Source organism: Nomascus leucogenys, chromosome 17, assembly GCF_006542625.1.
Source record: "Nomascus leucogenys isolate Asia chromosome 17, Asia_NLE_v1, whole genome shotgun sequence".
Classification (NCBI taxonomy): domain Eukaryota; kingdom Metazoa; phylum Chordata; class Mammalia; order Primates; family Hylobatidae; genus Nomascus; species Nomascus leucogenys.
Genome location: NC_044397.1, coordinates 87,224,331 through 87,246,523, shown reverse-complemented (window position 1 = coordinate 87,246,523; position 22,193 = coordinate 87,224,331). Strand labels below are relative to the sequence as shown.

Genomic DNA, 22,193 nt, shown 5'->3' with positions numbered 1-22,193 from the left:
TCTCACTTATTTGTAGGAGCTAAAAATTAAAACAATTGAATGCATGGAGACAGAGAGCAGAATGTTGGTTACCAGAGGGAGGGAAAGGTAGGGTTGGTGGTGAGGGAAGTGGGGATGGTTAGTGGGTACAAAAATATACTTAGATAGAATGAATAAGATCTAGTATTTGATAGCACAACAGAGTTACAGTCAACAATAATTTATTGTACATTTGAAATAACTAAATGAGTATGGATTGTTTCTAACACACACAAAAAACTGATAAATGCTTGTGGTAACATACCCCATTTACCCTGTGATCATTATGCCTTGTATGCCTGTATCAAAATATATACTCCATATGTGTACCCATAAAAATTAGGATTTTTTTTTTAGGCTGGGTGCAGTGGCTCATGCCTGTAATCTCAGCACTTTCGGAGGCTGAGGTGGGCAGATTACTTGAGTGCAGGAGTTCAAGACCAGCCTGGGCAGCACGGAGGAACCTCATCTCTACAGAAAAATACAAAACTTAACCAGAGGCAGTGGCGCACGCCTGTAGTCTCAGCTGCTCAAGAGGCTGAGGTGGAAGGATGGTTTGAGCCCAGGAGGCCACCACATCCAGCTAGTTGTATTTTTAGTAAAGACAGGGTTTCACCATGTTGGCCAGGCTGGTCTTGAACTCCTGGCCTTAACTGCCCACCTCAGCCTCCCAAAGTGCTGGGATTACAGGCATGAGACACTGCACCCAGCCCTTTGCCCATTTTTTTAATTGGGTTGTTTGTTATTGAGTTGTAAGAATTCTTTATATAATCTGGATAGTAGAACTCATGCTGTATGGTTTTTTCATGTTCTTGACAATGTCCATGTATGCATAGCATTTTTTAAAACTTAGGTCCCATTTAGGTATTTTTATTTGCTTTTGCTTATGTTGTTTCATTGAAGAATCCATTCCAAATAAAGTCAGGAAGATTTACTTCTATGTTTTCTTCTAATACTTTTATAGTTTAGCTATTACATTAGGTCATTGATGAATTTTGAGTTAATTTTTAAGTGTAGGGTGAGATACGATCTAACTTCATTATGTTGTGTGTCTGTGTATAGGTGTCCCAGCAGTATTGGTCGAAGAGACTCTTCTGTCTTCATAAAGTAATCTTGGATCCTTCTTGAAAATCAAGTGGCCTTAGATGTATGGGTTTCTTTATGGACTCTCAATTCTATTCCATTTGTCTATATATCTGCCTCCTGGGTTCAAGCGATCCTCCCACTTCAGCCTCTCCAGTAGTCTCCAGCTGGGACTACAGACATACACCACCACAACTGGCTAATTATTGTATTTCTTGTAGAGATGGAGTTTCTGATGTTCACTGAGAAATCTAAAAAATAATGCATACAATTATAAAATAGAAAAATACCAGCAAATATTCACTGCTGAAGAAAATAAGAATGTAATTGTAACACACTATGTATGTACACTAAAAAAGAAAATTCCAGAAACACAGATGCTTGTCCAGAAACAAACAGAGGTATTTATTTAAATTTTTTTTTTTTGAAACAGGGTCTCACTCTGTTGCCCTGGCTGGAGTGCAGTAGCACTATCACAGGTCACTGCAGCCTCAATCTTCCAGACTCAAGCGATGTAAGGATGCAGCAAAAATACAAAGACACATGTGGCTGACATTCTAGTGGTCATCAATTTTGACATGTTCATCATTAGTGTTTTGAAAGTGTGTGAACAAACTTATACTATGACCTGTCTCCTGAATAATAACTAACTGTCAAACTTCTGTTAGAAACCCTGCAGCATGACTTACAAGCATTCTCTGCTCTGACAGTCCCACGACCACTGGGGTATGCTGAGCTATGGCTGAAACACTTACTTTAAACTGTCCTCACTCACATGGGGAAGCTAAAAAAGCTGATTTCTTAGAAGTAGTGAGAACAGTGGCTCTAGAGGCAGGGAAGGGTAGGGGATAGGTGGGATGGCCAAAGGTTGGCTAATGGATACAAAAGTACAGGTAGATAGGAGGAAGAAGTTCTACTGTTCTGCAGCACTAAAGGTGACTATCATCAACAACAATTTATTTTCAAATTGCTGGAACAATGAATTTTTAATTTTCTCAACACAAAAAAGAGATAATTGTTTGAGGTGATAAATATGCTAATTACACTGATTTGATCATTATACATCATATACATATATTTAAATAACACACTGTACCCCATAAATATGTACGACACTTACGTGTCATTTAAAAATAATGATAAAATTATATCCAGATTCAAGCGCCTCTTGTAGCGCTTCCCACAGTCCTCACATTTGGATGGGTTTTCTCCACTATGGTTTTTTTGTTGGTCTTTACAGTATGACCTGTGTACAAGCTTCTTTCCACAATCCTCACATTTGAATGGTTTTTTTCGGCAGTGGAGTCTCTTATGATTCAAAATACTTGAGGCCTGTCTAAAGCTCTTCCCACAGTCATCACAGTTATAAGGTCTCTCTCCTGTGTGGGCTCTATGGTGCAGGTCAAGACCTGACTTAGTAATGTAGCTCTTCCCACACTTGTCACATTTGTATGGCTTTTCTCCAGTGTGGACTCGCTGATGGATCAAAAGATATGAGGATCGTCTGAAGCTCTTCCCACATTCTTTACAATTGTATGGTTTCTCTCCTGTGTGGATCGTCTGATGCTTACACAAATCCAGCCTACCAATGAAGCCTTTTCCATATTCCCCAGCGTTGTTTGGTTTCTTTCCTGTGTGGACCACACAATGCCTATTAAGACTTGACCTAAGACGGAAGCTCACACTACATATTTCACATTTGAATGGCTTCTCCCCTGTGTGAATTCTCTGATGTTTCTGAAGCTGGAAATCATGAATGAAGGCCCTCCCACATGCCTCACAATTATAATGTTTCTCTCCCATGTGTAATTTGCAATGAACTGTAAGTGCTGATCTACATCTGAAGCCTCTCCCACATTGTTCACATTTGAAAGGTTTCTCTCCAGTGTGGACTCTCTGATGAGTTTGCAGATGTAAACTCTGACTGAATTCCTTACCGCACACGTCACACTTAAAGAGTTTCTCTCCCAGGTGGACTCTCTGATGAATATGAAGTGCTGAGATGTAACAAAAGCTTTTTCCACACTCATCACAGGAATGAGACTTCTCTGTTGAGTGTATTTGCTGAGGAAGATCAAAGATGGAAATATCACTGAAGGATTGTTTACACTTCCCACGATTGGAAGGTTTCTGTCCTGTGTGCATTATAGATAGTCCTTCCTCAACCTGGGAGTGGGCATCACCCTGTTCAAAGAACTGAGAGCTCTTTATGGTAGAGTCTTGAGGCCTGGTTAAATTACTTGCAATTTCTTCCCAGATCTGCTGGCAGGACCACCCTTCATGTGGTCCTGCTTCTGGAACAGTCTTCATCTCAGGTTGGATCTTGCCTCCTACCAGAATACAAAATTAAGACATCAGGACAAGCTATGCCCTGTTCAGTGTTTTTAAGAGTTCACACTTAGGACATGGTATGAAACTTCAATGAACGTTCAGTTTATGTTTTCCAAGTGCACACTGGTTTCTGGTTTGCATGAAAGCAATCTAAAACCACACCATGTTGCTGGGCACGGTGGCTCACACCCATAATCCCAGCACTTTGGGAGGCTGAGGCAGGTGGATCACTTGAAGTCAGGAGTTCAGGACCAGCCTGACCAACATAGTGAAACCCCGTCTCTACTAAAAATACAAAAATCAGCCAGGTGTGGTGGCGCACACCTATAATCCCAGATACTTGGGAGGCTGAGGCAGGAGAATTGCTTGAACCCAGGAGGTGCAGGTTGCAGCGAGCTGAGATCATGCCACTGCACTCTAGCCTGGGCAACAGAGTGAGACTCTGTCTCAAAAAAAAAAAAAAAAAAAAAAAAAGAAAGAAAAAAAGAAAATACCATACCACATCTCAAATATAAAATCCTTGATATAAATAAAAAATTTAATAAAAAATTAATATGATACATACATTTAACCTGTTACTATTTTTAAAATTTCCAACTCAGTCTGAAATCTTACATGATAAATTACTAAACTATTATGTACATAATGAAATATGAATCAAAAGGAACTCTAAGGGAAAGCAGTAACATAATAAATACTTTGTATACTTGCCTGTATATTGTATATCCTTATAAAGAAGTTAGCCTTCCTTTCAGTACGAGATGGCTTAACAAACATTTTTAAAAATAAGAAGTTAACCTAACTAAACAGAGGTAGGGACTTTGTCCTCAGTATCTGAGAAGTAATCTGAAGGATCTTGAAGGGGCATGCCTGAGGAGCGTCTCTCTGTCTCCTTGGGGGCAAATCTTGGGTAACTCTTGATAGTGAAATAATATAATTTAGGGTCGTGAGTAGCTACAGCTTTGGGGGATGGGAAATGGCAGGTGGCGTTCCCCATGTCAGAAAAAATAACAATGTGATTTAATGTGGGTCTTTAGGTCACAGGGAACCAGTGGACCAAAAGACTAAATAAACACACAGGAATCAACCAACCAATTATGGCTATGTAATGGAGCCCCAATAATTACTCTGGATCCCAGCACTCAGTTGAGTTTCCCTGACTGGTGGTTCCCTGTGTCTAAGTCACATGCTAATTTTGGATATGTAACATGCCCGACTCCACTGTGAGAATACAATAGGAGATCCACATTTGGTACATCACCGGACTCTGTCTTATTTGGTTTTTCCCCTTGGTTAACTATAATATGCATCTTTTCCCTGTAAAAATCAGTAACTGTGAGAATAAATGCATCCAGTGAGTTCTGAGAGTCTTTCTAGGAAATTATTGAACGTGAAGGCAGTTTTGAAAAACTCCCGAATTTGCACTTGGAATGAAGTGAGAGCAGTTCTCTGTAAAATATCCCATTAAATTTTTTAGTTTAACCCTTCATGATACTAAACATCAAACACCTTAGAATGTTTATATCTACAAATCAAAAGTATTCCTGTATAAGAATTTTGCACGACACGTATAAAATACTTAATCTTATTTTTCTGTTTTGATGTGGATAGTAACTTGGTTATCAGAAAGAGTACAGGGACAGAAAACTGCAGTTCTGAGGGGAATATGGAAGGCTGTCCTTCCAGGGGTCCAAAAAGGAGGATGCTCTTCATCAGACAATCAATGATGTGAAGAATCACTTGGAATGAAAAGAAAGCCTGTGATGTCGATAAACAGGCCTTTATAACTGTTTTTATATTCAAGACTACACATCAATGAGCTGAAATAAAGTTAAAACCTGCAATAGACATTTATAGAAAGGAACCAGAATGAAAATTATCACAGCGTGGGGACAAGCAGGAAAGGTGTCATTACATGAAATGTCAGCTAAAGTCACTCATACATCTACACACATGAAAACTGTCCAGGTTATACTTAAAGAGGTGTTTCTTACTATGGTTCATGCTCACAAAATGTTCAAAACTTTGTCAGGATATTACCAAGTCCTGAATTAGGTAAATTTTTCTGATGGAGAGTTAAGTTCCAAAGGTTGAATCTTGGAAAATATTAATAGGTAGGTGGGTACCTATCAGTATACCTGGCTAAACTCCACCCTTAAGCCTAGAACCTCGGCCCTAAGTTAAAACAGATGACCCCATTTTTCTGCCCAAATGTTGCTTTTTTGGCCTGCCTGCCACTATCCTCTGCCCATAAAAGATTTCAGCTGGCAGAGCAACACAAGCAGCTGAGTGGCAAGGATACAAGTCGCTGAGCAGTGAGCAGAGAAGCAACTGAGTGTCGGAAACTACGGATAGATGTGGCTAACTTCAGAAGGTGCGGCTTTGGAGAGGGGCCCAGCCACAAATGGCCTGGCTTCCGGAACATGTTGATCCCCTTCCCATCCCCTTTCCAGGCTCCTTTTCTGCTGAGAACCACCCACTGCTCAATAGTTTTCTGCATTCATCACCTTTCACACAGTTCATGTGACCTGATTCTTCCTGGATGCTGGACAAGAACCCAGGTGCCAAGAGGGCAGGGGCTGCTACTCTGATGCTCCACTGAGCTGATTGGCACTTGGCCATCCCCAGATGGCAGAGCTGAAACAGCATGGGTTGTAACACGCTAGGACACTGCTGTGGGGCGTGCACAACAGAGCTGCTCTCGCCAGAGAGGAGCGACCCGCCAATTCCAGCATTCATTTGCTCCAGTTCCTGCACTCGCTCGCTTGCACGCTGCCTCCGGCAAGGAGTGGACAGCGGTGGGCTGAGTGAAACAAACCCTGAAGTTCCCGCCCGCAAAGACGGTCAAGGGAACAATCCTGTCTCATAGGTATGTGGATATATTTAATACACTGTGACTTATAAATAAGAGGTCTTTCAAGAGAAGGGAAGGTCTCTCAGGATGTTTCTATTTTGAGTAAGTAATTCCCCAATTCCTTCCGGGTCATAAAGCTTACCAGTTCAAAATATAGCACTAAATCTATAAAAATAAATAAAAAGCCTGTAAAATCTGTGTCCTTTAACTTTTTGACAATTAAATGTGCATAGTATAAAGATGAGGGAAATATACACATTTTTGAAGAAAGATGACCAGAAACAGAGTCAACATTCAGCTACATAGCTTGTGTCCTCTCATCCTCATTCTTCCCCCTCTAAGGGAAGGAAGGAGGAACCTGGAAGCAGTGAAGTGCGGGCCGACTTTGGAAAAGGCAAATGGGCTGCAGATGGGTAAATCTCTCAAAGGAAAGCTAGCTGGAAATCCTCATTCAAAAAGATTTCTTCCCAGATACAAATATGCTCCCTATGGAAAGCTCCAGGGTAGGTCCCAGGGAAGGCATATTACTCAGTGTGGTCATGAAAAAAATGCTATGCTTAGAAGTTTCCACAGGACATGGGTCAACTGCACACACATAAAACCAATCATGTCAAGGAAACCCAAGAAAGTTGAAAATGGATAAGCAGCCATCCACAGAGAAAAAAAAAAAACTGTTCTGCCATATATAATCAGCCCTCCATATCCATGGGTTTGGCATCCATGGATTCAACCAACAGTGCATAAAAAATATTTAGGGAAAAAAATTCCAGTTCCAAAGAGCAAAACTGGAATTTCTCACACACTGAGTCCTATGTTGAATCCTTGTGAATGAAGTGACAGGTAGGCATTGCATTTGGTATTATAACTGGTCTAGACATGATTTAAAGTATATGGGAGGATGTACATAGGTTATAGGCAAATACTTCACATATATCAGGAACTTGAACATCTCTGGCTTTCGGTATCCATGTGGGGTCCTGAAATCAAACCCCTGTGGCTTCCAAGGGACTAATATATTTCATACACTCTGGTTCATGTATTACTTATTAGCTAGCTCCATGATTCCTACAGTAAAGTCCCCCCATCCATTAATTCATTCATCAGGATACCAAATATTTACAGATCCCTCTATGTACTAGGACTATTCTAGACGCTGAAGATGCAGTCATAAACAAACAAATAAACACCTTGTAGAGATTATATTTGAAAGGGAACAGGTGATCTATCAGTAAACAAAAGCATATGACACATAATACTTGCAGGCCAAGTAAAGATAGGATGGTATTTTCAATAGGGTGCTTGAAGATGACCTCTTCCATGACATTAAAACTCAGCAGAGACCTGCATAAACTAACAGAGGGGGTCAGTAAGTTTTGTGGGGACAGAGGATTCCAGATAGAGAGAAAAGCAAGTGAGGGCTCTGAGGCAGAAGCTTCTGTAGTAGGGAGCATAATTCTTCCTGAAAGATGTCCACATCCAACCTTCAGGACCTATGATTCTGAAGCATTACACAGCAAGGCAGATTAAGGCTGCAGATGTCATTGAAGTCACTAATCAGCTAAGCAGAAAGTAGGAAAGTCAACTTGGATCATGCAGGAGTGATGAATGCAATCACAAGGGACCTGAAAGGTGGAAGACATAGGCATAAGAAGAGTGGCAGAGGGAGCGTGACTCTGGAAGAATGGTCAAGGATGCAATGTAGCTGCCTTCAAAGATGGAGGAATGGAAAACTAGAGCCACGGAGTGTGGACAGTGTCTAGGAACTGGTAAAACAAAGTGAAGGCTTCTCCCCATGAACATCCAGAAAGGAACAAAGCCCTAAGACGGCTTGATTTTTGCCCAGTGAGCTGTGTCAGACTTCAGGCCTAAAGAACAGGGAAATAATAAATGCTTCTTATTTAATCATCTAAGTTCGTGGTCATTGGGTACCAGCAACAGGCGATACAGTGTCCTTGGGAGGATGCAGAAACAAGAGGGATGACAAGGTGGCCAGAAAAGATGGAGAAAGAGGGAGAGTATGGGAGATGTAGTCAAGAGGCAGTGAAGAATGAAGAGTAGACCACAGGCGTTTCTAGAAGCCACTTAAAGAGGCTTTCATAAAATTAAGAAGCCAGAAAGGCTCTTAAGCTGAAGAATGACAATCTGACATCCATGTCCTAAGGATCACTTTAGCTGCCATGAAGAGAACAGATGTCAGGGTGGGAAGGCACAGAGCAGGGCCACCAGCTGGAAGGAGGTTATAATAATCCAGGAAAGATGTTTGGCCTTTTAGAACAAGGTAATGGAGTTGGACGTGCACAGAAGTAAAACAGATGGAAGTCACAAACAGGGACACACAGTTGCTTGCTTCTTACCTGAATTCCTTTCTCTTTGGGGTGCTATATCCATCATCCAAAACTTTTCCTCCCTTAGAAAGTGGAAAGTATCTTGGTGGAATGGTTGATGCCCTGTAAACAGGCAAAGTCACATGCTTAATCCCAACATATTCTAGGTAATATCAGGGTAACACTTACTGGAAATTTAGGTTCCCACTGCACACTCAAACTTGAACACCCTAGGATACAAAACCACTCCTGGGGCCTGACATTCCCTTATAGAAGACGCCTGTCCTCACCCACTGAGAGCAGGTTCCTGAAGTTCTCCAGCATCACATCTCGATACAGCTTCCTCTGGGCAAGGTCCAGCAGCCCCAGCTCCTCCTCAGTGAAGACCACAGCCACATCCTTGAAGGTCACTGCCTCCTACAGCATCAAACATATGCAACCTCAATCTCACGACCAATGGTTACTGGGAGAGAAGGAATATTGAGGAGGCCAAGGGGAAAAATGGAAAGTTTTTCTGGATCTTCAGAGATGTAGGTCAACTTATAGAATTCCCATTCATTCTAGTTTGTGTCCTGACAATGACACACCTTGATTGTCCCAAGCGTCATCAGAAGTCCAACAATGAAGAAGTCCTGTGGTCTTATTTAGTGAATTCATTGAGTTTACTTGTATGTAGCCCCCTAGGAGTCTAAATGCTGCATCCTGGGCTACACGTATATAGGTTTCAATGAACCTTGCTAATAACCCCAGAGACAGTGAGCAATTCAGTCAGTATCTGCCCGACCTGGCAGCCGGTTGATGAGGCTGTGGCTGTGAAACCCCAATCTCAGTATTCCCAATAATTATTTTTCCTTTTCCCTTTTATAATGCACATCCTGTTGGTAATTTGCGGTTCAGATCACTGTGGTAACTGACAAAGGTCCTCCTGACTCTAATCTGGAGGTGATGCTTTCCTGAACATCCCCTGACTTCTACGGGATCCCACAGTGGTGAAGAATGAGACCACGGAATACCGTAGGGGGTACCAGGGTCCTTCTGATGGTACTGGGGACACCTGATCCTTCCATTTGGGTGGCTGGCACCAGCAGGCATATCTTTTTGTATAGGACATGACCTCCCTTCCTGACTGAACAACTGAGGCAGGAAGGTCTGAGCCAAACAACCAGGGGAATGCATGTCTACAGTGGTAGTAGCCTCAGGACAGGGACAGACAGACTGGGTTGCTGCACCACCTCAGCCCACCCACTATCCAACAGCTATTAATCTGCTGTTCCCCCAAGGATATGGCAGCAGAGGCCTGGAAGCACAGCACATTCCTTATCTCAAGCTCCAGTCACCTCATGTTACCTGGCTAAGTGTTCCATCTGCTACCCTGGATTTATTCTATCACCAACCAGTGACCCTCTCATCCTGACCATGGTAAGCCACACCAGCATCCCTCATGCCACAGTGCACACCAACAGCTCCATAACCCTGGCTTGTCAAGTCAGAACCTGGCACCTGCCACATGAGAGAGAGCTGGAGGGCCCTGTGGTAACTGGTGTAAGGCAGCAGAATCACACAACCTCAACAAAGCTACAGTGGACTGTGCTTTCTCGCACCATGTTCCTTTGACTACCTGGATGAGAAATGTTCCACATAATGAAAACCAGGACTGGATGAGTGGTATTCCTCTCTGTAAGAGTCGCATGAATGTCATACTGGGGGAACTGACCTTATGCAACTGTGTCAAAAATGAGATGTGGCTGGCAAAAGATAACGTCCCCATTCCCACAAATGGGTCACAGAACAGCCAAACAAGGGAATGGGTGCTGTGTGCACCTGAGCCTTATGGCTTTCTCTGTGGGTGGTTTGGAGGGTGACCCAAATACAGGGTGGGCAATGTCATGCCTCGAAAGCTAGCAGACTGTTAGATCCTAAACACTGGGCATGCTGGGGGTGCCCCTAGATGTCACCCTGGGAGCGAGATGTACCACTGGGCAAGAAGGCTAAAGCTGTGCCCCAGGCTGATTGGGGACCTGCCTGGAGGTGCAGCTAGCTCCAGATTTATGTCCTACACCTACAGGTGAATTCCCATGAAAAATGATGAGACACCTGTCACAGACAATGGCCGATAGATACTGCTTATTCCACGGCCACTGCTTTGGGAGCCCAGCAACATCCATTCACTCCCTCAGGAAGGTTCAAAAAACACAAGTGCTCTGTGCTTTTAGCCCTACTGGGAGGAGTGGGTCCGTGACTGCCAACACCTCCGGCCTTCTCTGGATACATAGCTATTGTAAAAACTCAATGAGAGGCAACCCAGAAGCAGGTCCACTGGCTTCAGACACTGGGGTTGCCTGAATGATTCTTCTTTGGTATCTTTGGCAGCTTCTTATTTTGATAACTGGGACCTGGGCAGGATTACTACTTCAGGAAGGTCTGGCTGTGCTGCTTGTGGTCATGCTCCTCTGGGGTCCACGGAATGTATTCCAGCTATAATTCCGTGAAGTTGGCAGAGATTGTGTCAGTCAAGGTGTTACACTGATCTAACAAGATCAGGGGAGGCCTGGGGAGGTCGATGGACATATGAAATGGACCAGTTTGCTAAGGGGGATATCTGGGTCAGGGGGTGGACTGCAGGACAGTTGGGGTGCAGACACCACCCAGTTCTCTCCCCTTTATTGCTTGTAGTTCTCAAGAATAACTGTAGATTATTCTAGGAATGTAATATTATCGGGAGGAACTGCCTTTGACAGTCTGGGCTTTGTTCCTCTCTCACCTGGAAGGAAGATGTCCTTCAAGTTTTTCTCCATGAGTCATGGCATCCTGAAGTATATAAATGGGGGCAGGTTACCGTCTGGGGTGCCTCAGCTCTGGTGCAAGTGGGGCACATACAGTCAAGATTCCATCTGCTCCAGGTAGCTTTCTTGAGCCCTGGATGGCCAGCTCACAGTGGACCCTAGGCTTCTGGGCTCCCCTGCTGCCAATCTGTAGTAATAAATCTGCTTCATGCAATCTGTTGCATGTGAATGTGTCCCGCAGGACTCATATGAGTTGGTAATCAGTGCACAGTGAACCTGCTCCATGGTATCCTGAAACAGCTATGGTCTTCTGTACTCGCAAGGCACAAACCACATATGCTTATTGCGGCATTTAGTGTCCTGATCAGAAGCCAGAATGCCTCAGTGCATATCCTAAGAGTCTGCCCATTTCTAACCATGTGACCTCCGACATGTTTGCCTACAAGCCTTGTTCCCTCTCTGAATAATAGTTCTTACATGACAGAGTTTTTTCAAAAATTAAGCAAAGAAATATACAGTATTTTGAAAAGTCTACGGCACAGACTAAGTGTTTAGTGAACATTAGCTGGTATTACTTATTACTGTTATTACCATGATCTATTTCAGGGTTTCCATAGTATTCCAGGGAACTGATGATCTGTTTTCAGCTACACTAAAGAATAAATATTTAATTTTATATATTTTCCATTATCAATCCTGCAAAGATGATAAAGTAGTAAGATGTAAGAACATCTGACTCTCCTGTCTCATTTAAAAGAATTTCATATGAAAATTAAAATGTGAAAAATAAGCACATTTAATATTATCATCATATAATTGCATACTTTCTTCTCACTTTTTTCCCTACCTCTGTAATCATTCAACAGAGTACAAGTACCCTAATTCTCCTTATGATAGCCAAGAGCAGTTTATAAATATTCCCATGGTTTTGGTAATCTGATTAGGAAGAACAATTCATTCTATCATTCTCACTTATTATTATAAATGAGTATCGCCACTTTTCAAGATTATTGGCCATCTCTATTTCTTCTTTTACAATTGCCTTTTAGTATTCTTTGTTCCAATCTGCTTGAACTTTTTTCTTTATCCTTTTAGAAGATTCTTATTCTGGATTTATTCTTCCTTAACTATCCAAGGGGTAAATATTTTTGCCCCAGGTTGTCATTTTTTTCTGGTAACAATGTGTGAGGCAGGCCGGGCACGGTGGCTCACGCCTGTAATCCCACCACTTTGGGAGGCCGAGGCAGGCAGATCACGAGGTCAGATCGAGACCATCCTGGCTAACACAGTGAAACCCTGCCTCTACTAAAAATACAAAAAAAAATTAGCCAGGTGTGGTGGTGGGCGCCTGTAGTCCCAGCTACTTGGGAGGCTGAGGCAGGAGAATGGTGTAAACCCGGGAGGCAGAGCTGGCAGTGAGCCGAGATTGTGACACTGCACTCCAGCCTGGGTGACAGAGAGAGACTCTGTCTCAAAAAAAAAAAAAAAAAAAAAAAAAAAAAAAAAAAAGGGTGGGGAGGCATCTTATGCCATAATGAGGAATTTAGGGATTTTTTTTTTTTTTTTTTTTTTTGAGACAGAGTCTCACTCTGTCACTCAGGCTGGAGTGCAGTGGCATGATCTCAGCTCTCGGCTCACTGCAAGCTGCGCCTCCTGGGTTCACTCCATTCTCCTGCCTCAGCCTCCCGAGTAGCTGGGACTACAGGTGCCCGCCACCACCCCGGCTAATTTTTTTTTTTTTTTTTTGTATTTTTAGTAGAGATGGGGTTTCACCATATTAGCCAGGATGGTCTCTATCTCCTGACCTAGTGATCCACCTGCCTCAGCCTCTGAAAGTGCTGGGATTACAGGCGTGAGCCACCGCGCCTGGCCAAAGAAAAAATGTGTGAGGCATCTTGTGCCATAACGAGGAATTTGGAGATAAGAATAGCTGTAGTAATCACTGTCCTTGGGTACTTGGAACAATTAGTACACCTGAGTAGGTGCCAGGTCTGGAAAAGAAGAGGTCACACCAACGCAGGACAGGGAGAAGCAGCGCCACCTACGGATGTCATCACTCAAGGGAGCACTCCAGACACTCACACAACAGGGCACCGGACCCTCAGTGGAGAATTTTTCTTTCTTCTCGTCTCTCTCTTTCACTTGAGCAGAATAGCTAACATTCCTGATCCTTGATTGCCTCTGATTTTGAGCAGGTTTCTCATATTTCATGAGTTTAGGAGAAGAAGAGATCAGGAACCTCCTCATTCTGCTGCTCTGAGAAGTAAATGAGTGATAGTACACAAGTGACTGGCCAATCTTCAGTATTACTAGACTTTTTTTTTTTTTTTTTTTTTTTTTTTTGAGACAGAGTTTCGCTCTTGTTGCCCAGGCTGGAGTGCAATGGCCCGATCTCAGCTCACTGCAACCTCTGCCTCCCGGTTTGAAGTGATTCTCGTGCTTCAGCCTACCAAGTAGCTGGGATTACAGGCATGTACCACTACGCCCAGCTAATTTTGTATTTTTAGTAGAGATGGGGTTTCTCCATGTTGGTCAGACTGGTCTCGAACTCCCAACCTCAGGTGATCTGCCTGCCTCAGCCTCCCAAAGTGCTGGGATTACCAGTGTGAGCCACTGCACCCGGCCCAGTATTACTAGACATTTTAAATGAAGGCTTTCTGGCTGAGTGCGGTGGCTCACGCCTGTAATCTCAGCACTTTGGGAGGCCGAGGCGGGCAGATCACTTGAGGTCAGAAGTTCAAGACCAGCCTGGCCAACATGATGAAACCCCATCTCTACTAATAATACAAAAATTAGCCAGGTGACAAGAGATCCTCAAAGTCCTGTTGTTCTCCTTGAGTCTTCCCAGGGCAGAGAAAAACACACGACAATCTGAGTAGTGAGATGGAATTTTAACAGTAAGAGATGCAAGCCCTACTCACCTTGGACATGGTCAATTTTCCTCCTACTTTAGGGAATTTGCAGAGTCCTGAATGAAGCAGTTCCAGGGAAAGCAGAATTGTGCCTGGAAAGTGGCATGAAGCCAGAAAAAGAGACGTGAAAGGGTACTCAGGGATGTCGCCCACCAACAAGGACTCATATTGTCAATTAGCACATGAACGCTCACAGCAGCATTATTCATACTAACCCCAAATTGCACACAACCAAGAAGCTCTCCTATAGGTAAATGGATAGAAAAATGGTGGCATATTCATACAATGGAATCTTATTTGGAAATGTAAAGGAATGAAATACTGACCAATGCAACAACACCCGTGAACCTTGAAAACATTACAGTAAGTGAAAGAAGCAAGTCACAAAAAACCCACAGACCCTACGATTCCATTTCTATGAAATGTCTGGAATAGACAAGTAGAATAGAATAGAAAGTAGGTTAGCAGTTGTTCTAAATTTGAGGTGAGAATGAGGTTTAAAGTAAATAGGCATGGGGAGTCCAACTGGGGGATGCAAGTGATCTCGGCTGAATTATAATGATGATTACTCCACTTCAAAGTTCCTAAAGACCATTGACTTGTACACCTGAAATGGGTGAATGCTATAACTAAAATAAACCTAGAGTTAAAAAAATAACTGTTAATGCACATATCATTAGAATCAATAAGACTGGATTCTGAGTCCATATTGATAGAATATATATAGTTGAACAAATCAATGAACAAATAGAGGAGAAATGGAAGCTCTTATTTACAAGAAAATGCCCACTAATAATGTATTTTCCCATAAGAAACTTCATAATTTTAAAAAAAGTAACATAAGAGTGGACAAATCTGAAAGACATCTTGGCCAGTGACAAAGCTGAGATCACCAATGAAGGGACAAACAAACATCACTTGGTCCTTGTTATGTTACAATGAAAAAGGCATCCTGCCGCGCCATTGTACTCCAGCCTGGGTGACAAGGGCAAAACTGTCTCAAAAAAAAAAAAAAGAAAAAGAAAAAAGAAAAGGGCATCTCAACACTCCTGTGGATTCCCCACCAATAATGTATAATCTGAACCTAAATGTGAAATATATCTGTAGGGGAAAGAAAAAGAGATCAGGCTGTTACTGTGTCTGTGTAGAAAAAGGAAGACATAAGAAACTCCATTTTGATCTATCCTAAGAAAAATTCTTCTGCCTTGAGATGCTGTTAATCTGCAACCCTAGCCCCACCCCTGTGTTTGCAGAAACATGTGCTGTATTGACTCAAGGTTTAATGGATTTAGGGCTGTGCAGGATGTGCTTTGGTAAAAATGTGTTCGCAGGCAGTATGCTTGATAAAAGTCATTGCCACTCTCCAGTCTCGAGTAACCAGGGACATGATACACTGCGGAAGGTCGCAGGGACCTCTGCCCAAGAGAGCCTGGGCATTGTCCAAGGTTTCCACCCACTGACACAGCCTGAGATATGGCCTTGTGGGAAGGGAAAGACCTGACTGTCCCCCAGCCCGACACCCGTAAGGGGTCTGTGCTGAGGAGGATTAGTGAAAGAGGAAGGCCTCTTTGCAGTTGAGGTAAGAGGAAGGCATCTGTCTCCTGCTCGTCCCTGGGAATGGAATGTCTTGGTGGTATAAAACCCGATCGTACATTCTATTTACTGAGATAGGAGAAAACCGCCTTATGGCTGGAGGTGAGACATGCTGGTGGCAATACTGCTCTTTACTGCACTGAGATGATTGTGTAAAGTCACACATAAATCTGGCCTACGTGCACATCCAGGCACAGCTCCTTTCCTTAAACTTATTTATGACACAGAGTCCTTTGCTCACACGTTTTCCTGCAGGCCCCCTCCCCACCATTACCCTATAGTCCTGCCACATTCCCCTTGCCAAGATAGTAGAGACAGTGATCAATAAATACTGAGGAAACTCAGAGACCAGTGCCGGTACAGGTCCTCACTTGCTGAAAGCCGGTCCCCTGGGCCCACTTTTCTTCCTCTATACTTTGTCTCTGTGTCTTATTTCTTTTCTCAGTCTCTCGTCTCCGCCTTGTGAGAAATACCCACAGGTGTGGAGAGGCAGGCCCCCTTCGATATCAAACTCCAAATGAACAACTATGGAAATGTGACAGCTAAAGACAACACATAAACTGGACTTTGAATAGGTGAAGGGTGGGGCAGAGGACAGTCATAAGGACTTTTTTTTTTTTTTTGAGACGGAGTCTCGCTCTGTCGCCCAGGCTGGAGTGCAGTGGCACAATCTCGGCTCACTGCAAGCTCCGCCTCCCGGGTTCACGCCATTCTCCTGCCTCAGCCTCTCCGAGTAGCTGGGACTACAGGCGCCCACCACCACGCCCGGCTAATTTTTTGTATTTTTACAAAAATACAAGACGTGGTGGTCTCTTGTTTCCTGATATTTTAAAACGTTTGATATCATTTCAAAGCTATAGAAAAATTGCAAAAACAGTGTAAGAAACTCTCATATACCCAAGACGAGGTTTCACCGTGGTCTCGATCTCCTGACCTAATCATAAGGACTTTAAATGAAAAATTTAACAAATTCATATATGGAACTGCAGATTAGATAACATGATGCTAGGTAATATGCTATCCAACACTATCTAGTAAGTACACTACAAATACTAGTATTCTTTTAACACATCTATCTGATATGTAATCGGTAACAGTATTATTTAATATAACATCCAATACTATCTACCATGTTATGTGAAACCCTATAACCAGCCCTTCCTAAATGCCTCTTACCAAGACACCCCACAATTACCCTGGTATGTGGGCTTACTTGCTGCAGAAAGCTACCAATCAGCTGTCTCGGGTTACAGGTATGTTCCTGGTGGTATTTGGTTGATGGTCATCAACAAAGCAAACAGGAAAAATGTAAACACTTGGCAAATTTGGGTAAAGGGTATATGAGAATTTCTTACACTGTTTTTGTAATTTTTCTATAGCTTTGAAATGACATCAAACGTTTTAAAATATCAGGAAACAAGAGACCACCACTCACCAAGTGACAGGGACAACTTTAAGGCTTTCATTTGTATTATCTCTTTCAATTCGCAAAACAATTCTATTAGGATGATCCTGTAAGCACCATTTTAAAGAACAGCAGTGGGAAGTACAGAGATATTAACATTCCACATCACACTGCGAGAAAGAGGCCGCATACGTAGGGAGGTGGACTGAGCGAGGTCAAAGTCCTGGAAACCCTCAGAGCAGGGTACACAGGGCCACCCCAATCCCACCCCCCGGGACGCGAGCAAAGCCCCCCGACGCCAGAAGGCTCCGCTGACGGGAACAATAAACACCCTCCCTGCCCTCGCACCTCTAAACCTCTGCTCTTCGCCAAGGCTTCTTTTCCCCTGAGACGATCATCGATCATCGGGTGGTTGCGAGCCTCAAGCAAAGAGGGCTCGTTCAAAATGTCCTGCAAGACGCAGAAATGGCTCAAACTACCCCAGTCATTAAAGCAGAAACCTCAGGCTAGAAGACCGGAAGTGTCCTCTGCGCCAGAGTGTCTGGACTCCACTCCCCAGAATTCCCCGGACTCGCCCGCCTGAGTCAAAGGGCCCGCGACTCCGCAGAGTGTCTGGACTATCGTTCCCAGAATTCACCGGTTCACCTGCCAGAGCCAAAATGCCCAGTGTTCCACGAGCCAGTGGACTACACTTCCCATAAAATGGACTACTCTTCCCAGAATTCTCCGGAAACGCCTACCTGAGCTGAAGTATCAGGAATCCCGCAAGGTGTCTGGACTGCAGGGCCTCGGATGCAAAAGGAAAATGTCCATTATCTCACCCTTTAGGCGCAAGTGTTGCGACTACATGGTGCTCCTCGATTACACCTCCCGCAACACCCACGGGGAACGAATTTCATAGCCCCAGGCGCCTGGTGGGGAATGCAGACTGTTACCCTGACAGTCGTCCTTCCCAGAGTCCTCGAGCGAAAATATTGAATAGAAAGAATTTATGAAGTCTAAATGTCTCCCATGATTGACAGGAGTGTTCTTGGACAGGGGACAAGCGAGGAGATACAATATTCAAGGAGCTAGATGGAGTGACTGTTGAGCGGTCAGATGGCAGAAAGGAGGCTCAGGGTTTAAAGCAAGGATATCCAACTCCAGGGCCACAGACCTGTACCGGTCCACTGACTGTTAGGAACCGGGCGGCACAGCAGGAAGTGAGCGGCAGGTGAGGGAGCATTATGGCCTGAGCTCCACCTCCTGTGAGATCAGCCCAGCATTACATTCTCGTAGGAGTGTGAACACTATTGTCAACTGTGCGTGTGAAGGATCTAGGTCAGGTGCTCCTTATGAGAATCTAATGTCTGAGGTGGAACAGTTTCATCCCGAAACCATTCCCCAGTCCGTGGAAAAATTGTCTTCCACAAAACCGGTCCATGGTGCTAAAACGGTTGGGAACCACTGGTTTAAAGAATGAGCCAGGTAGAATGGGTTGGGAGGGGCAATGAGAAGCCAGGAAAGCATGAGCCCCTGTAACTGAAAAGTAGATTAGTGGCTTCCCGTTTGCAAAGTTTAGTTAACAAGAGGGAGGTCTGGTATAAAGAAAGTGATTTATTCCAGAGCTAGCATAGGGGAAGAAGCACAGGTGTTGTCTTTAAGTGTACTGCTTGGCTTTTAGAGCAGAAAGCAGGCACTTTTAAAAGGTAGGGGAGGAAGAGGGCAGGGGTCTGTGTGCTGACTTAGTGCCTTGTCTATTAGGCAGTTGAGTTGGCTTTTTCATGGGCAGAAATAAGTTGTAACCAGAAGGGAGAGAGTAGCAGGCGTGCTTTCAACTGTTGTCTCTTGAGGCAACCTCCTGGTGGGTGAGAGTTCAGAGGCCAGCATGCTTTAGTTTGTAAATTGACTGTTAATTCTGGAGGAGAGTTCTGGCTTGGTGCACACAGGTGAACTTGCCCTGTAGGAAGTGTCTGGTGAAGGGGAGGTCAAAGTCTATATTTGCATTTTCAAAGGGCTACGTTGGAAGTGGGGAACTAAGGGAATGAGAAAAGAGAGAGAAATAAATAAGCTGTCTCTTAGAAAAATGGTGGTTCTCAGTTACACCCCTAGTCCAGATGCTGTGGTACCACTGGTTTAGCAGGAAAAACAAAATTCTAACCACCAATGGAGAAGCTGTGTCCTCATGGAAAACCTATCTTCCCACATTTAACATTCTCGTGGTAGTCATATTTCTACTTTAGATGTAGAAACACTAAATTTCAGAGAAGTTAGTGAATTGCTAAGTATCTTAAAGCAAGTATAACTATTGAAGAGCTTGGCATTGGTATCAATCTGACACCCAACATCTGATTCAATGCCATAAAACTGGAGAAGATTCTGTAGGTGACAGAGCATGATTTAGTATTAAGAGTTTCTTCCTTTCCATTTCTTGGTTAAAATATCTTCATTATAGGAAACAATGTGAAAACTGGCATATGTTAATTGAAAGACATTAATAATAGTATAAAGCTAAATCAGGAAACAATTAATCTAAAATCCTCTTTTGAAGATAAACCAGATTTTTTGTCCTCCCAAATAAACATACATTGACCTGTCGACCTATATTTTTCTTTTTAAAAATAGTCTAATGTCCTATATCCATTTTCCTAAAGTAAAAAAAAAAAAAAAGACTTTTCACAATTTTTTTTTTTTTGATACAGAGTCTTGCTCTGTTGCCCAGGCCAGAGTTCAGTGGCATGATCTCGGCTCACTGCAACCTCCACTTCCTGGGTTCAAGCGATTCTCCTGCCTCAGCCTCCTGAGTAGCTGGGACTACAGGCGTGTGCCACTAGGCCTGGCTAATTTTTTTGTATTTTTAGTAGAGACAGGGGTTTCACCGTGTTAGCCAGGATGGTCTCAATCTCCTGACCTCGTGATCTGCCCACCTCAGCCTCCCAAAGTGCTGGGATTACAGGTGTGAGCCACTGCGCCTGGCTGACGTTTCACAATTTGGTTTGGACAAAAATTAAGGTGACTGAACAACCACATAATGCCAAACAAATTTTCAATGCCCCATTGAAAATTGAGTGATGGCTATTCCTATACCAATTACAGCTGTATCCTTACTCTACTCTGCATTCGCAAAAGATAAAATTTATTGATACTCTCAGTGGTAGTGTATGCAAGGAGCTGAACCTGAGATGTTAGGTGGCACCTGGCATCAAAGGCCCCTGCTGTTGCCCACGTCCTTGTGCTCTGGGCCTCTGATGGGAGGGGCAGCCTCCAAGATGTGTGAAATGCCTTTGAGGTCATTCTTCCATTGTCTTGGACAATAGGTCCTGGTTTTCTTTTTTAATAATAAGCATTTTATTATTATACTTTAGGATTTAGGGTACATGTGCACAATGTGCAGGTTTGTTACATATGTATCCATGTGCCATGTTGTTTTGCTGCACCCATTAACTCGTCATTTAGCATTAGGTATATCTCCTAATGCTGTCCCTCCCCCCTCCCCCCACCCCACAACAGTCCCCCGAGTGTGATGTTCCCCTTCCTGTGTCCGTGAGTTCTCATTGTTCAATTCCCACCTATGAGTGAGAACATGCGGTGTTTGGTTTTTTGTCCTTGCGATAGTTTACTGAGAATGATGGTTTCCAATTTCATCCATGTCCCTACAAAGGACATGAACTCATCATTTTTTATGGCTGAATAGGTCCTGGTTTGAACTGACATGGCCAATCCATACTAATCTCATAAATCAGTTGTTCAGCCACACCCTTGTTTTCTCCAGGACAGGGTTTTGCATGTTTTCCAAAGTAGATAAGCTGCAAAGTTTAAAAGTATTTAGTTCTCTCTACCTTTTAATTAGTAATTCTGACTTTCAGTCACTTCTCACTTTCTACATTTTACTATAGGTAGTCAAGATTATTCAAGATGCAACTTCAACACATTGTTAAGAAATAGCGTCAGCTAAATATTCAATTACATTGCTCACAAGTTCTACCTACCACAAAACACTAGGACCTGAATATAATTCAGCCAAATTATTTGCCTCTTTATAACAAGAACCCTGCTTTCTTCAGTTTCCAATAAGATGTTCCACATTTCTGACTGACGTCTCAACATTATGGCCTTTACTGTCCATATTTCTATCAACATTCTGATCGTGACCACATAGGTTTACTCTAAGAAGACTGATGCTTTCTCTAGCTCTCATTCTGTCCTTCTGAGCCCTAACGAGAATTGTCTTTAACAGTCCAATCATGACAATGTAGGCTTTTCCTAGCATGCATTTCAGAAGTCTCCCAGCCTCTACCCATTATACAGTCACAAAGATACCTCCACATTTTTAGATATTTGTTACAACAGCAATCCCACTTCTCAATACCACTATTCTTAGTCACAATAAACCATGGGCTAGCTGGCTTATAAGCAACAGAAACTTATTCCTCACAATCAAGGCACTGGGAGATCTTATGTCTGAAGTGGGGCCGCTTTCTGGTTCTTAGGTGGCACCTTGTTGCAATGTCCTCAAATGGTGGAAGTGATGAACAAGTTTCCTCGGGTCTCTTTTACAAAGCGACTCATCCCATTAATAAGAGTTCTGCCCTCATAAGCTAATCACCCTCCAAAGGCCCCACCTCCTAAAGCCATCTTATTGGAGGTAAAGAATTAAACATATGAATTTTAGTGGGCCACAAACATTTAAACCATTGCATCAGGTAGTTTCATAATTACTAAGTCATATTATTGTAAAAATAACTCAGCTAACTAGAGTTCAACATCATTACAGTTCTTTTTGTCTTTATGCTGAGGACATATACTCAAAATACTGTACTGTATTTAATATGATACTTAAATGACTTCTTGCTTTCATCTTTAGTCTGATTGTGTTATTGATTTGAAATGCATTTAGGTTAGTCTGTTATT

General features: G+C 43.1%; 1 protein-coding gene across 1 annotated transcript; it reads right to left on the bottom strand.

Moving 5' to 3' along the window:
• Positions 1-1,489: 1,489 nt before the first annotated feature.
• On the bottom strand, positions 1,490-17,837 carry ZNF223 (zinc finger protein 223). Its single transcript, XM_030797581.1, has 5 exons — positions 17,652-17,837; positions 14,315-14,397; positions 8,901-9,027; positions 8,641-8,733; positions 1,490-3,431 (listed from the first exon to the last, which is right to left on the bottom strand). The coding sequence occupies exons 2-5, from the start codon at positions 14,321-14,323 to the stop codon at positions 2,218-2,220; spliced, it is 1,443 nt and encodes a 480-aa protein (XP_030653441.1). The 5' UTR covers positions 14,324-14,397; positions 17,652-17,837; the 3' UTR covers positions 1,490-2,217.
• Between the last annotated feature and the right edge of the window lie 4,356 nt (positions 17,838-22,193).